The sequence below is a fragment of the Osmerus mordax genome, chromosome 13 (genome assembly GCF_038355195.1).
Source record: "Osmerus mordax isolate fOsmMor3 chromosome 13, fOsmMor3.pri, whole genome shotgun sequence".
NCBI lineage: Eukaryota > Metazoa > Chordata > Actinopteri > Osmeriformes > Osmeridae > Osmerus > Osmerus mordax.
Window position 1 is genome coordinate 11,201,913 of NC_090062.1, and position 17,041 is coordinate 11,218,953.

A 17,041-nucleotide genomic window follows, 5' to 3' on the forward strand; every position below is an offset into this window, starting at 1 on the left:
TTAATTATGGATTTGTCACGTCCTGCCAGGCGGAATTAGACAATACCTTTTGATGTTGGAGGAGAGAGCAAGCCCTTTCCATTATACGCATGTTAATAGCCTGAGTAGTGATATGCAGGCGTGGCCAGTACAGACCTTTCTTTGTCCACTCTGCCTTTTTAAATGATGTAACCTTAATGAACCTCAAGGTAATATTTTGAAGATGAAAATGTTTCCTACTGAGGCACCAGTGACTCATTTGACAATTTAAAGGACACATAAATGTATGAGGGCTCTACGCGTTTGAAAAGGCTTTTGCTAGAAGTGGGATTTTATGAATATCTTAGAATAGGGAGGCAATAGAATATTTTGAGCCTCGATGTCAGTGTCTCTTGGTGCACAATACAAGTCCAATTATTCGACATTACCGGTAGTGGCTAGAATGAAATGACTTAGAAGATCCTCACAGCTAGCTTATCTGTGGCCAGGGGTCACTGCCGTCTGCAGCATTGCAGACGACCCTGGCATGTTGTCAATGACGGCGTATGAGAGGAGACGGGGCACAAAGCACTCTCAACATCTTCCCCCCGCCCATCCCCCCAACCCACACAGTTACACTCTCACATTCAGAGACAGGCTGGGCTTCTGTGCATCAATCTGGTCTCACAGATGATGGCTAACACACACACACGCACACACTCTCCTTCAGGAATACAGCACTGTACGTAGACAGACGCGCACACATGCACACACACACATACACACACACGTATACACACTAACCTGATCACCTGTGTAAATCTCACCCGCACGTCCTTTTATTTCCCCTCTAAGCCACTGGGGAGTACGAGGGGGGAGGGGGGGGGGGGTCTCAGGTGAGGGAGGATAAATGAATGAGCCCGGGGACAGTGGCTTTAATCTCAGGGCTTTCTACCCAGCCGCTCTGTGTAAATAGGTTGCTGGATGCAGCTTGAGAGGGCCTGCAGAGGGAAGCTGAAGGTTAGAGTAGCATGTCCTAGTCTACGACGGCAGCTCAACCTGTAATGGCTGTCTGAGGGGCAAGAGAGATGGCAGCAAAAAACCGAGCCACACACCACTTAGTGGACAGAATAAGTGAATACAGATGAGATGTTTAAACCAAGAGAGGCTGGGGTCTCCAGCAGAGCAGCTGGGCCTGCTGCCTCTTGACGGAAGGTCATGCTGAGTGTGTTAGATCTGATGCTGATGCTCTGGGCCTGAGTCAGGACGGCACTGGACATCAGAATATGGAGGCCATGTCTACATTCAGATGATGCAAGTGGATCACTTTCAAGAGTTTGCCATGGAACCTAAAACATACCCACAACATAGTTAACATAGCATGACTTTGCTGTAGCGCAATCGTATACAGTGCAAACAGTCCAGTATGAAGGTTGTCAGAAGGTCTCATGAAACCTTTTTTTTTCTCCAAGAATTCCATTGACTGAGTGTTGTGCTACAAATGTACACGCTGAATGATTTAATTAGGCTTATTACCCCTAACCTTTTCATCCACACACCTTTTTTCAATGGATAATTGCCTGAATCCCCCAAATCGTCTTCCCCTTCAACAGCCACCCATGGCTCAATGCACCAGCGCTCGCTGACTATTGTTTATCAGCTCTCTGTGTGTACAGGGACCGATCTTTCTGCTTGGGATGCACGATCGTGGCTGTGGATTAAATGAAAAAAAAAGATGAAGCGTGGGGGGAGGGGGTGGGGACTGTGGCCCCAGGTGGATCCCTCACAGATGGCATGCAGACAAAGCAGGGCTTTTGGATAGGAATCACATTTGCATTATTGTTATTTGTATTTGATGGAAACCTGGAACACCTGAGTTGAGAGAGTGGTGGGAGTATGCTAAGTGCGCGTGGAGGTGTGCTGGAGTGTGTGTGCTTGTGCTCAGGGGTACGTACGTCCACGTAGGTATGTGTGTGTGCGTCTATGTGTGTGTTTGAGAGCATGGAGGCGTGTGTGTGTATGTCTGCAGGGAGCATGCTGATTGAGAGGGCTGTATCCCTAGCTAGGTGGTCCCCTAGCTGTTTCCTCTGCACAGAGTGGGCAGTCCTCACCTTTGTTATTGCATCTTGTAAGAAGTCTTCATACTGTAGTTTAATCATGAGGTATAAGTGTTGTGCAGCTTTTCAAATACCTCTTGAGTCAGCATGAAAAGGAAATACACTATGTTGTACTTTAACTTCTTTCATATAGAGGCACTGTTTATTTCATAAATAATCTGTGCTATAATTGAAAAAATCGATTAAGACTCAAGTGTGGTCATCATAAAATAATGTATATCCAACAAACTTAAATTAGAAAAACATTCAGCTCCCTACTTTTTCACTGATTCTACCCATGTTAAATGCACCACCTGTCATTTTTTTTGTGCTGGGAGAACTGAGGTACTTACAGTGTACTGTAGCTAGTTACTTTCTCACCCACCTACCTAGCCCTCACCAGCTGTTGAAGTGAACTTTTGTTTCTTGAGCTAGCACTGCATTTTAAGGAGTCACAAGCTTTAATTTTTGTCCAGTAAAAGTATTTTATTCAAAGGCCAAATGATAAGTGTTAAGAAATCCAAGCGGGTGGGTAAGTAACAGCTAACTTTCAGTGCATCCTCAGACACTAAACTAAACACAGAAAATGTGTAGATGCTAAACTTCAACAATTAATTCATCAGAAATATGAAAGTTGTGTAATCATAATGCAAGATGTTTTAAGTTTGAATCTTTGGAGGCAAGTGAATGACTGGCTAACAAACTCAGATGAGAATGTACTGAGAATTATCTAGGTAATAAATCAGGTAACAGGACTGCAGTCAGTGAAGAAACCTCAAGGAGGCCTCAACAAGAGTTCTCACCAGTACTTGCTGCCTCTTAGAATGCCAGCTAGCCATATGGAATATACTCCTCCCAAACGAATGCTAGCAAGAATTCTGAACAGGTGCAGAGCAAACTGATTATTTACCTTCCCAATGCCCTTTCATGTTATTCTCCATCCCTTCAATTCTCTGGTGGATTTTTCAAAAGCACATAAATGCAATGTGGCAAAGCCCAGATCGCAATTACACCAACTGTGTGCCAGAGACTCAATCTCATAAAAAGAAAACATTTTGCAATACCTCTCAGCCTATCTATTTTAGTTTCAATCTTTACAAAAAGTCCATGGGTGTCTTATCTAGCTGCAGTGTTTTGGGCAAGAGTTTCTAGGCCCTCTCTGTATCAATAAGGCAATTGAGACAACAACGATCATTACATGCTCCAGCATCGGGCGCATCTTGTTAGTGTCCCATCTGGGCAAACGTGGCCTGGCTGTTCCATTCCAATGGATTTCACAGCATCCTCTTATATGTCATTGAACAGAAGTAAGCACATTCTCTGGTGGCTCATATTCAAACCCTGTGTCCCGTGTCTGTCTATCCTCTCCCCTGCCCCTCTCTCTGTCTCTCTCTCCCACCCACTTTCTCTCTCCATTTGACTTTCTTTCTTCACCCCCCTCTGCACCTCTGTCCTTCTCTCTCTCTCTCTTTTCCCCCTACCACTCTCTCCATCTGTGCTGGCCCCCCCATCTCTCTCTCCACTGCAGACGTACAGCACATAAAACGACGTGACATCATCCTGAAGCGTGAGTTGGGAGAGGGGGCATTCGGGAAGGTCTTCCTGGCGGAGTGCTACAACCTGAGCCCAACCAAGGACAAGATGCTGGTGGCTGTCAAGGTATTAGAGATGGACCTCACTTATTTTCCTCCTCTTTTCCTCTTCTCTTCTCTCCTCTTCTCTGCTTTTCTTGTTATTTCCTTTCCTACCATCTCCCCTCCGCTCCTCTCTTCTCAGGACATGAATTTGGTGGCTGTCAAGGTAAATGATGATCCCTCAATTAGACACAGTAGTGTCTTTCCAGGTCTGCCTTTCACCATGTGTTCACCCTTATCTCAGAAAGTAGATAACACCTAATGGGGCATTGTACTGAAAAACATGCGTCAAATTCTCAGAAGAGATAGATTGAGAAATGTCCGTGAGAGTGAATATCACGCCAAGTTGTAATACTTCAGGAAGGGTGAATGGTGAGCCATCACTCTCAGGAAGCTTTTTTGACTCGTAAAATGAGACTTGCAAGTAAGAGTCTTGATACATTCTGTGACAAATAGTATTTCAAGAGCTGTGTCTAAGGAGTATTGGTTCACATTCATGACAAATTAAGAGTCTCTTCATCATGATGGCACCACCATCATCCACATCATCCCTCTTCATCAGTGCGTGCACAACTTTAAATGTTGGCGGGAACGGAATTCCTCAAGTCAGGTGGTGTTGTCAAGGTCTCTAGGGAACGGAGATCTAGCATCCACCACAAGAGAAGTTGACTGAAGAGGGTGGGCTAGTAAACAACAGGGGGCTAATGAAGAGTCCCAGAGAGGCACATATACGCAACCCTTCTACGGGCTGCAGCCCTCCAGACATGTCCATCTGTCTAAACCCCCCACCCCCCTGGAGGTGGATCCCTCAGCTATGCCCACTCCCCCCAGAGGTGGTGGATCATGTGGTTCAAAGGAGAGGTTCCTGGGCCGGCTGGTGTAATTAGGAAGGGAGAAGACCACATGCTGCTTGGACATCATTATACAGTAAAAGCTGTAACAGTCTCTTGAAAGCCCACCGTGACATAACGCGCGTGAAAAGGTCACACACGGTTTTGGGGTGGAGATAATATGCGATTTGTGGATCATCCACATTCCTAATGGTAGGAAAGCTACAACCTTGACCTTTACTTTCATAGACCAAGCTGCGAATGTCTCAGTTCAGAACAGCCATGATGGGAGTCTTTGTACTGAGTGTATACAGTATCTGTGGAGGGCATTGTGTGTTCGACCATGCATATCTCATCATACTTTCATCATATCACCCAATGAAACCCTCAAGGTAAAATCACTTCAATTCCTTTCTGCTCTTCATATCTTCAAGTTGTGCAGAGGTTGAGTCTACCTCACAACCACCACCTTGTACATCCTCTCTTTATTTCTCTCTCTCACTCTCTTGCTCCTTTTCTCTCTTTCTCTCTCACTCTCAATTTAAGATTCTGTTTGTGCTTGCTTTCTAACCTTTCCATATCCGTGTGCATCTTCTCAGAGGGTGTGCACGGAATACATTCTTAAGGTCAGTAAAGAGAAAAAGAGTCATCAGTGCTCCTCCAATTTGCTTTGGTGGAGCACTCGGAGTTATTATTTTGGAGTAGCGCCCAGAGATGAAACATTTCGTTTGACTACCAGTCGATTTTTATAATAGAATTTTATTAGCTTTTACTTACAGTACTGTTTATCACCAGTATCCTTGAGAGATGCAGAGGAAGAGCATGTATACTGTATAGTAAAGGCATTTCAGAAGGCCAAGCCCAATAGTAATGAAAGTGGTATCTTAAGAGAGTGGTAGTCAAGGGCAGAAAAGATCAAGTGAGAGAACTTATGTATTTTTTGTTCCGTGACACAGTGTCAAGAGTTTTTCATGGAGAATCAAACATGTTATTATCATGTTATTATAAATTTTTGATTTTCTGCTGGGGACACTGTGGTGCAGGCAGGCAATGATGACAACCCATCAGGATTTTATATTTTAAATGTACTCCACTTCAAAGGGATACATGCTCTATCTGCTTTATCCTATTACAAATCAAGTCTTTTTTTATACTGGAAAGTTGTGACTGTCCTGCCTTCAGGCAGATGGCAGTGATGTGTGACTAGATAGTATATGACAGGACTATTAAGATTGCACCTTCAGTACCGTAAATCCCAGGAATTACAACTCCTGTAGTATATTCTTCTTAAATAATTTATTGTCTTACTCATGTTATGCTGGATGTATATAGTATATCTACATACTACAATACCAAGTAAAGGTTAAGGATGACAGATAATTGATTTATAATCTGTCAAATCATACAGCACGTACAATTTTACAGTCACTGTCACCAAATACCTCTTAGTCTAAATACAGTACTGTATAGTCCATGCATGGAACAAGACAAGTGAATACAGTACATGAATACAACAAAATGCTTCCTTCCTTTTAGACCCTGAAAGATCCCAACCTGTCAGCCAGGAAGGACTTCCAGAGGGAGGCGGAGCTCCTTACCAACCTGCAACACGAGCACATCGTTAAGTTCTACGGCGTGTGTGTGGATGGAGACCCGCTCATCATGGTGTTTGAGTACATGAAGCACGGAGACCTTAACAAGTTCTTGAGGTACACACGTACACACACTAAAATAGAATTACAAAAATACTTGCATGTTTCCTTAACATATAGCTATTTGTTACTTGTTATTTAACATAATAGTCAGTACAAGTGAAAGGTAAAAGAGTGAATTTGCTAGTATTCGCTAGAACCAGAATACACTACGTAAGTCTTTGGGGGTTTTGGGTTTGATGTCTGTGACGGAAATAATTGAAAAGAAGACTGATGTTATGATTGAGTTTGTGTGTCCCTTACTGCGATACTGTTTTATTATTTTTTGTTATTTATTTATTTAAATTGTAATTATAAATGTTTTATGAATCTTTTCTGAATTGAAAAGCAATCCCTTGAATGCTGAAATTATTTCATTAAACGAGCAAGACACCACAAATCTTTTTTTCTGGTATTCTAGAACCGTATTTTGTTGATCCCGTATTCAATTAATCCATATGCAGACAATAACAGTCCAGTCTCAACACCTAAATAGTGATGATGTATTTGACATGTCATTTTCACTCTTGATTATTTTACCTCAATACAAAACAGTAGTGCCCCTAGATAGATAGATAGATAGATACATTGATACATATAATATATACATGTGTGTGTGTATGTATAAAGAGAGAAAGACACAGAGAATGACAGAAAGAGAACAATTTAAGGCATGAATTGAGACACCCAGCAGTGAGAGAGGTAGAGGTGGAGAGAGAAATTGAGAGAAAAGGAAAATGGAAGAAGGAAAGTGAGAGAGAAGGATAGAAAAGAAAGAGGGGATAGAGAAAACTAGCGAGCAGTCACCCCATGGTGCCACTTCTGCAATCAGCCAAAGGCTCTATTCTCTCAGTGTTGATGAGGACAAAAGAGTACTAGCGTGTAATTCCTGAGAGAAATCTTGCTTGTTTTCATCCATGAACAGAGAGAAAAGTATGTGAAAGTGGTACAGAGATATTTTGTTATTCCAATACGGTTATTTTGAAATGTTGAAATGATTGCTTTCCAGGTACTAGAAGTGGAATTTATTTAGAAGTGACTACGTTTTTTGATCTAAAGCTTGTCCACGCATGGCTAACAACAGTTTTTTTCTGCTTGAACCATGTACTTATTCAGATAAGATTAGTTTATGTTATGAGAAAGAACTTGGTAACATTTTACCCGGATGGTTAACAGTTTGTGAACTGCGGTGAATAGAAACTACTGTAAATAATCTAGTATTATTTTATCTTTTATAAACAAGGGACCAAGTGAGCGTCCCCAATAAAAGGTGAATGTTTGTGATTTGTGATTGGGGTTTCCTGTTGCAGAGCTCATGGGCCTGACGCCATGATCCTAGTGGATGGCCAGCCGCTGCAGTCCAATGGGGAGCTGGGCCTCTCTCAGATGCTTCACATCGGGACACAGATTGCCTCCGGGATGGTGTACTTGGCCTCCCAGCACTTCGTCCACCGGGACCTGGCCACGCGCAACTGTCTGGTGGGCAACGGTTTGCTGGTGAAGATTGGAGACTTTGGGATGTCCAGAGATATCTACAGCACTGACTACTACCGGGTAAGGCTGGGAATAGGGATGTTGGGTTAAAGGCCTGAGGGGAAATGCTATTTGTGATCAGTCAGTTGCTTTAGGTGTCTTTGATTTGGTTTGCCCGGTGTGACAGGTGGGCAGATTTGGACATTATGCCACTGGCTGGGTAAGTGCTGTGTAAGCGAAATTAAGCGTACCTAAAGTAGTTGAGGGACAACAAATGGTGTTTGAACCCAGGTCTGTTTATTTCGTATTTTCTGTGTTTTTTTCTGCATGGTCGAATAAATACACTTCAATATGCACATGCATTGGATGATTTATAAATGTTTACATGCCAACCCATCACAGAGTGAGGGAGTTGAGATAAAATAATATTTTTTGAAATGTATACTCTGTGTTGGCACCTGAAAAACTTTTGCCCATTTCATCCTTTAAATGCATCAGGATGGTGAAAAGGTAATCAAATCCAGGAAGAACGAAGACAATATTGTTTGACGTTCTCTCTTTTCTTTAATAAATTACTCAAAATGCATAAATCAAACAAGTGGATTGTTCCCCAAACAAGGTAATGATCATCATTATAATCATATTACAGCATTTATGTTCTCACATGCAACCGTGCTCCGAACTGCATTGAATCCACAATATGTGTTTCAATGGCTTCTATTGAACTATTTCATGATTACAGTCCATTTTCACATTCATCTAAACTTTCACACTGATGTTGGATGAAATGGAACAGTAGTTTTTGTATATAGTTTTATTTATATAAAAAAGTATTACTTGGGGACAAATTCAAACACATTCTAAAACTGTAGAGTTGCTATTGTCCAGACAAACAATAAACAAACGGAAGAGAGATCTTAGCAGAGGAAGCCAAGTACCGACTATGACTATCCCTGATGGCAGTTGGATGTGGGGGTGTTTGCCAGGCAGGGGAGGGGCGGGTAGGGTAGGGTTCTGATAGCATCTCTGCTAGACTACACAGAGAAGAATATTGACAGAGTCTAGAGATTAGAAGGCCCTAACAGTATTGGACACATTCCCTGTGTGGAGTGATTATGAAGAGGGGACCATGCCAACTACACAATCCTCACATCGCTGACTATTCATATTGACGTCTGCTGTACTCTAGGGCTCCGGAGACACTGTCTCACCAAAGGAAAGTACTGAGAAACAGAGATGAGATGAGATTCAAGACATTTCACCAACTGCCAATCTCTTATGTAATCTGTTTGTAAGGGGACAGGTGTGTCTTCAGCCTATCAGATATCTCTGGTGTGGTGCGTTGTCAATGAGAAACTGCTTTCTGTCAACATGAAATGGAAGACAGATTGTGTTATTTATATCTACAGTATTAATGAAACATGTCCAAGTGCCTTACTTATTTCAGTTTGTTACCCAACGATCTAACAGACATCTCTGTGAATACCAGAGTAGGTTTTCATGCAAACTAACTTGATTATTTACAAACTGAAAATCCCATAGTCACTGCAGCAATAAAAAAATAAGAGCATGATGTCCTTTGCTAGCATCTCAGATGCTTTTAGTATCTCAGATCCTTTAACTTATGTTTCCCTTTGAAGATAAGAGGTGCCAGATTTTTCAGTAGACACCAAACTACTGTAGCTCAAGCATGCCCCTGCATAATTTATTACACCAACAGGAACAGGGCTGGGAAAAACTCTGTGCTGACGAGCACACAGACAACATTTATTTACTGTCGACCAATAGAAAAAAGAAGAAAAATACCATGGAAAGTTTAGCAACACACTTCCGTAGTGTGGTGCAGCTACAGTCCCACTTTATCTGCTCCTGGCAGCAACTCAGCAGGTTCTACCCTAATGGGCCTCATAGACTCTAAAAGTGAATTTGTGTTTGCAAACGTCTGAGCTTGGAGATATTCCGTGGATGGAGGGTTGAAAGAGAGAGGGAGATGGATAGAAAGAGTGAGAGAGTGTATAGATGGTTATCGGTGGCCCTTAAGATATCTACAGGCTCCTCCTGGGCTCTCTGTGGGCCGTAAAGCGCCCAGTGAAGGAGTCCTACTGGGCCCGTAATCCATCCCCTGCCATGGCGCTCTGCTCTCCGCGCTGCTAATCCAATCATTTCCCTGCCACGGTGGGACAGGCAGGCCACTAATCCAGTTTGCACACCACAAAAAAAAATGCCTGACTCCTCCCTCTCTCCCCGAGAGGCGTGCATGGCGAGAGATATGACATTGAATGGGAAATATGTGGATAATTAAGGGGGCAATTATTATATTTTTATAATGTATTTATTACATTTTTCCCCTTCACCACGCTGGTTAATTGCTACGGCCTTGCCACCAAGCCCAAGGTGCGGTGTCTTTCTCAGGGAGGATGCACCTTCAATTTTAATTCCCACCTTCCCGCAGAGGCGTTGGGATCATTTGCATGCATCTGTGGAGGTTTACCCTTGCGTTTAGTGGGCAGTGTAGACCTCAGATAAGTCATTTAGACTAACAGGAACTTAATTAATTTGCTTAATCTTTCTAAACCTTCACAAGGGGACGCATGGGTATACAGCCCATGCCAGCTCAATCACCTCTTTTAAGCCCACCTATCGGTCTTGACTTCGGCCCAGTGATTTTAACACGTAACCCACAGTGCTTTTAATGTCAGCATTAGCCTAATGATGTGTACAATACTAAAACGTCTTGTGTTAAATGAGTCCAGGTGATGCTTAAGCGCCACTATGACCATAAGCATTCAGGTGCATCCTGGGAAATGAAGTTGATTGGCCATACAAGAAATACAACGAACAGCTAGAAAAATGCAATTGCCTTAAATGTCTTGAAGGACAAGAGCTGTGCCATTGAGATAAAGACTGACTAGAGTGTTATAAGGATCTAGATTCTGAGATACAGAACATCACGTCCCTCATTTAGGTTTGCCTTGATTGCCGCCATGTTTTCTTATCTCCTTGCTGCTTGAGGACTAAGGCACTGGCCTCCCATTCATGGCTATCTGAGATGCATCTAGCTAATTTGGTGTTCATTTAGGCAAGGCTAGGGTGTGTAAGGTGGAAGGGAGGTTTAACAAGGGGAAGGACATGCTCCTGCAACTGCTGTGCACCAACTTGATAGTTCCACCTTGACATCGATTTAAACTTTGTTTGTCACAAATGTTTTTCTCTCCATGGCAAATCTAAAGACCCTGTTCATGCAGTCAGGCTATGTGAATACTATGGAGACATTGATAGTAAAACGGCTATGTTTTATAACAATAATAGTAGGCTATATGTAATCTATGGCTGTGTAAGAGGCACACTGTGGTAAATACTGGTGGCTAGGTTGACCTTCAGGCCATGTGCATAAATATTACATCATGTAACACTTTGTGGTACCTACCAAATTCTCACTTTTATAAACCATCAAGATCTGGGAATTAGCAGGTTTATTTTGAGCAAAAAATGTGAGCGCATTTATATTTTACATTCAAGGGAGGAGTTGCTGTTGGCAGATTGACAGAACTAATGTTTCTTTAAAACATACAGATTCTTTACACCCTGTGTCAGATTGAGAGGGGGATGTGTTTGACATTCAAAGGAAATGTGCTATGAGACTGGGAGGTAATTAGCAAGACTTGAGTTGATCTTTTTGTGGTACTTAAAATGCTATACAACACTCACACAGATGCCAAAGCTGTTCAGTGGAATCAGGGAATAGAACTTATGACTATAAATGAACGTGATTGCAGTGTTGCCAAGAGTGTAGAAAGACGAGCAACTTAAGACTGAATGCTGCTATTTATTTAGGTTTTATAGTGATAATAGCTGTATTCATGGCTGAGGCCTGTTTTGTCCATAAACCTTAGTAAATAGGTTTGTCCTCAAAAACAGACAATAGACTTCCCTGTGCAATTGGGAGCGTTTATGGATTTATTTACTCTTTTATACAGCCAAAAATATCATTTTGGGCTGAGGTATATATGCTGTAGCTAAGAGTGATCTGTCTGCTGTTGACAAGGCCAGCACTAAAAGGCAACAGAAAGCTAATGGATTCACTATCCCCCCATTGGTCCATATTCCCTCAAAAAAGCTTCAAGCTAAATGCAGTTTCTAAATAGGCTGTGTCTCTAGCGGTGTGTGAAATAAAAAGTCTTATTATTTACATTTTCGGTCAATACTGTACTTTGACCCCGGGTGTATGCTGCACAATGAGCCTTGTAATTAATACAGGGTGCTGGTTAGCACTCTCTTGCAGAAGAGAGTCGCAATATCCTGCAGCTCACTGCAACATCAGTCTTGTTCAGTCTGTCATGGGTATGATTAAAGCAGAGCCATTGACATGAATAGGAAATAGATTTTAAAACAATCCCGGCTAATGAAAGCTGAGAGCTGGGATGATTAATGGTTGATTGTTTAATCGATTAATATCTAGCTTCAGAGGATTTACAGTGAAAGAGACTTCATTACAGGCACAGCTTGGTTTAAAGATGTCAACTATCACAGAATTGATAGCTCCCATACTAAAAATCTCCCTCAGGACACTGATACACTTGTCAAACCAGTTAACTTAAGGTTCAGTAAACCAATAACGTTGTTTTTGTACTGACTGACCATGTGTGGGAGCAGTGTCTTGAGTCTTTCATACTGAGATACTTTGTTGATATTTCAATTGTTCTGTACATGTTTTTTCAGTTGTATTAGGCCTTGTTTATTACTGTCATTCAACCAGAAGGAGCATGCATAAACCTTCAGGGACAGGTGCCAGTCAGGATAAAGTGGGATTCTGCATTTCATTAATGCCAGTTCTGATAGTACAATGGACATTTATGTTAAGTGTAATATCAGTTCCAGGTAGAGGGACAGTCATCCTCTGAGTTGTCCTGATGAGTTTATCTCTGACAGGTGGGAGGACACACCATGCTACCCATCCGCTGGATGCCTCCTGAAAGCATCATGTACCGGAAGTTCACCACAGAGAGTGATGTGTGGAGCTTTGGGGTCATCATGTGGGAGATCTTCACCTACGGAAAGCAGCCTTGGTTTCAGCTGGCTAACAACGAGGTATGCTCCTTCTATCGATTGAGTGGATTGGTAGGACTGTCTGGTATTTGGATGTTTTCTTCAAATTTTCCGACTACCTTTTACCCTAATTAATCAAATCTAAAAACGAGGAAGTGTAGGCGCTTCTGGGTTTCAGCAGGAGGGGTAAAGAATCTGGCTGATGTCGCTAAGCAACTGTAATACAATAAATATTGTCGAGGCACTTTTGATTAAAACTGGTCATTTAGGACTTAATCTAAAGCTAGCTATCGCTTCTCACTTATTCCTGAACCAGTCCAACCCACTGGGATGATGTATTGATGCTGTGCCATGAGATGATGCACTATTACATAATTTCCATGATTGGTTTGCTTTTTCATTGGATGGGGTGGGACAGAATCAATGGGATTCAATTAGGATTACTCTTGTAAAGCAAGCGTATTAAGAAAATTAAATTGACCTTAAAAAATTACCTGGCAAGTGGCACGCATCACACTCGTAAGTCATGGAATTGAAACATCGATAGTCTTTTGATCTTGACATAAATAGAAATGTACCAATTTTCATAGTGCCCCTCAAAAATACTGTATATGACAGTAGCATAGGTGAAGTGTTTGGATATTCCAGACGTGCTTTGCTGAAATGGTGGTTTTGTGTGATTGCTTCTGTATTTGTTCTTTCATCAGAAAAAAAAATATTTTTTTATTGTTATCTATACAGCTACAGACTGTATTTGTGCTTAAAAATTGCTACATTACCTGACCTATGTCCGTTCTGTTTCCCAGGTCATTGAGTGTATAACACAGGGTCGTGTCCTGGAGAGACCTCGTGTTTGTCCCAAGGAGGTGTATGACATCATGCTAGGGTGCTGGCAGAGGGAACCCCAACAGCGACTTAACATAAAGGACATTCAGAAGGTCCTCTTCGCCATGGGCAAAGCCACACCTGTCTATCTGGATATCCTTGGCTAGCACTAGTCAGACTTGTTTGTTCCTCGCCAGACAGACAGACACACTGACTGACTGACAAACACAAACCAGGAATAACCAAACAACCTGTACCTTACTGCGCCACTGTCAAAACACCTACAAGTTTGGGAAGGACTTAAGTGCCTGCAACACTTTTCGATATACTGGATAAAAAGTATCAAAAAGACGCACTTTTACATTTTGTTTACTTACATATATGATGTATAGTTATACAGTTTCTGAAAAACTGCAAAAAATAAACAAAAAATTTAAATGTAAAAAAAGGGAAGACAGTGATGTTTGCTCTTGGTATGGCGACAGCACGACAGGGGAAGAATATTTCCTGTATTTCATTTTATAAATATACATAGATATTACATACAGTATATTTTCTATTTATTTAGTTTTTTTTCAAGGTGTCAAAAAGTCTGCCATGTCTGTCGATAAGGGCTTGTCCCTGTGTGAGGAATGCCCTCTAATAATGACAAATGGCTGGCAGGGACTTGATGAAGAAAGCCTTACTGCTGTTTGATTGGCTGAGACCAATCTATTATGCCGATGAAGGACAAACATTGGATGGTTAAAAAGGAATCAGTAAAAAAATTGTGAAACTACCCAATCAATCAACAAATCGATTTTAATTTAAATGAATGTACATAATGTAAATTTCAATGTGTGTTATGTTAACTTATTTTCTTTTTTGGGTTATTTTAGTTATTTTTCTGAAACAGTGGGGAACATGGACTGGGTTTTCTAAATATTATATGAAATATATGTTTTAAATCATGAAAAAGGGAGAATATATGTTAATGTTGATAGTTTTTTGACTGTAACTTAAACAGAGAACGATAATACAGTGGAGGACGTAGGACAATGTAGAGTGTGGAGTATGCCGAGCCTTTACTCCAAATTATGTTTTGCCAAGAGGTGATAAAATCTTATATTAACTTTCCAGTTCATTTGCTTTTTAAGATTAGAATAATGCGATGATAAGTACTGTCTTTCATGCCACTCATACTCATACTGGACCTCCAAACATACATACACACTTTGATTTTTTGTTGTTGTCACTTCCATGCTATGTAGTGTAAAACTGTCCAGATCAATTCTTAAGAAAACACATTTCGTATCAGAGAATATTAATGATGAATTTTAGACATGTGTAACTTACACAGCATAAAGACTCACAATACTATGAGGAAAAATAGATACTGTCATTTTAGATAAACATTTTCACAGTCTCACATGACATAATCTTCATCCAGTAAGAGCTGTATTGGATGCTTGTTTTTTGATTGGATACATGATTTTATATTCCAAAGTATTTCTCATTTATATTTATTAATAATTTAATAATGTATGACTCTCATGCCCTCGAACGCTCATCCTGTTCCTGTGACCTTTGCATGTTCACCTAATTGGAGGTTAATTTAAGCTTTTTACCCTATAAGTTTAGTTTATTTTCGTTCTGTTTTGTGCATTTAAAATCTGTGGTATGTTAAAGCTTATACACTGATCACAGTTCCATACTTCATAGGCCTGATACTGAGTTACTCTGCAATTTTACGTTACATGCCAAATGAACATGCTACAGTGATGAGTTGTATAGTGTCAAATGCAGAGCTTAAAGGCGGGGTAGGTAATGTTGTTGAGAAGCATTTTTGTCATGTTTGCTGAAATAAACTTCACATCCTGATAGAAACCAATACATCTAAAGGTTTGAGAGTAAAATTAACTAAGTCCGATATCTGCGGGTGTTGTAGGACTGTAATAAACACAATCATTACATTCGGACCGAATGCAATGATTGGACAGGATACTTGTCTGTCTACTTACCTACCTCCCAGCAGTAGTCAGGCAGTGAGTTCGTGTGATTTGGAGGAGTGGTTTTGAAGGGAAGGACATTGAATCCTTTCAAACTGCTAGGTTCGCAATACTTACCTACTCTGCCTTTAAACAAACTTTTTGTCATTGAGTTACCCAAATTAAAGAGTTTTGTAAAATTCCCTGTGGTAAAGAATATAGGACATTCTGACAATGACAGACAATATCTGCAGGGTATTGTAATCATTTCATCACAGTGAGTTGAATATTGTTTCAAAAGTTAATTGTGCTTATTTTCTTTTCTTGAATGAACTAACTGAACACTTTTTTTCTCCGTTTTGAAACAAAATTGACATATTATCATGTACACATGTTACGTACAGTATATAAAACGTGGTATAAAAATGCAGTATATAAAAAGACTGGTATTACATGATAGATCTTTGTATTAATGTGACTCTTAAGAAAATGTCTTCAAACAATCAGATCATCTTGTTTTTCACTTTGTCTTGTGTTATAAAAATGTGTGAGTTTGAGAAACCCCGTCTTATCCTAATCTCTCTCTTACAAATTGTATTGCAACATGTAAAATATGCAACATCACAATGTACACAGTCATTACAACCCAGAATTGTTTCTCTTTTTGAAGTACACCTTTTTCTGTACACTGAAATAACCATGCAAATACCATCAATTGTAAAACATAGTCCTGAGCAATCCATACTCTACAATGACCTTTCACTGACAAGGAAACACACAGTCCATTCCAGCAATAGGTAACCATTCAAGCAGCAGGTGAAAATTCCAGTTAAATATGTACTGTGTACTGTACATACAGTAAATACTCACCCACCCACACACCTTCAGCTTCATACAGCGGAAGCATGACATTGCTTTTGATGATGTTGCATGTGTTTGTTTGTACGTGTTAATCTGTAGGAAAATGGCCCCACTCACATCCAGTATGTAGTCTCCAGTGCAAAGATATATTTGGAGATGGTCAAAGTTTACCAGGCTTGACCTAACCTGTTGTCCATGCTTGGCTTCACTAAATGTGGAGAGAAAATTACAGGGATAGCCTTTAACAAGATGATCACTGATTGTTATAGCTCCAAATGTAGGTCTTTTTATTGCACGCTTGAATGGATTTGGTTAGACTGTCTTCATGGTGAATTAGGTGCTAATTGAAGAGAGACCACCCAGCCCGACCCTAAGCTCAAATCCTCCCCTGAGAAATTAGATATTTGTATAAACAATAATTTGTTTAGACACAGTCACATAGAAAATAACATAATTGTTATGTGCTAAGCTTAAGTATCACAAAACGGTGTCAGAAACCAGACATCTAAACTCTTAGAAACAGTGTACCAACACATATTTTGACATAATTTCAATTTCTAACAAAGTATGAAGGGTCTTGACTGTCTATAGTGCTGCACGACTCGAAAAATATAATACATAAAGTATGAGACCGAAGAAATACTGTCAAAATCATGAACA

General features: G+C 40.7%; 1 protein-coding gene across 2 annotated transcripts in view; it reads left to right on the top strand.

The window, feature by feature from the left end:
- ntrk3b (neurotrophic tyrosine kinase, receptor, type 3b) overlaps nt 1-14,039 on the top strand; it is a 79,727-nt gene extending 65,688 nt beyond the window's left edge. For both annotated transcript variants that reach the window (XM_067248934.1, XM_067248935.1), the window contains exons 12-16: nt 3,583-3,713; nt 6,055-6,227; nt 7,520-7,763; nt 12,612-12,770; nt 13,535-14,039. In XM_067248934.1, coding sequence (XP_067105035.1) covers nt 3,583-3,713; nt 6,055-6,227; nt 7,520-7,763; nt 12,612-12,770; nt 13,535-13,720 — 893 coding nt within the window. In that variant the 3' untranslated portion in view covers nt 13,721-14,039. The remainder of the gene's footprint in view (nt 1-3,582; nt 3,714-6,054; nt 6,228-7,519; nt 7,764-12,611; nt 12,771-13,534) is intronic.
- The last annotated feature ends 3,002 nt before the right edge of the window (nt 14,040-17,041 follow it).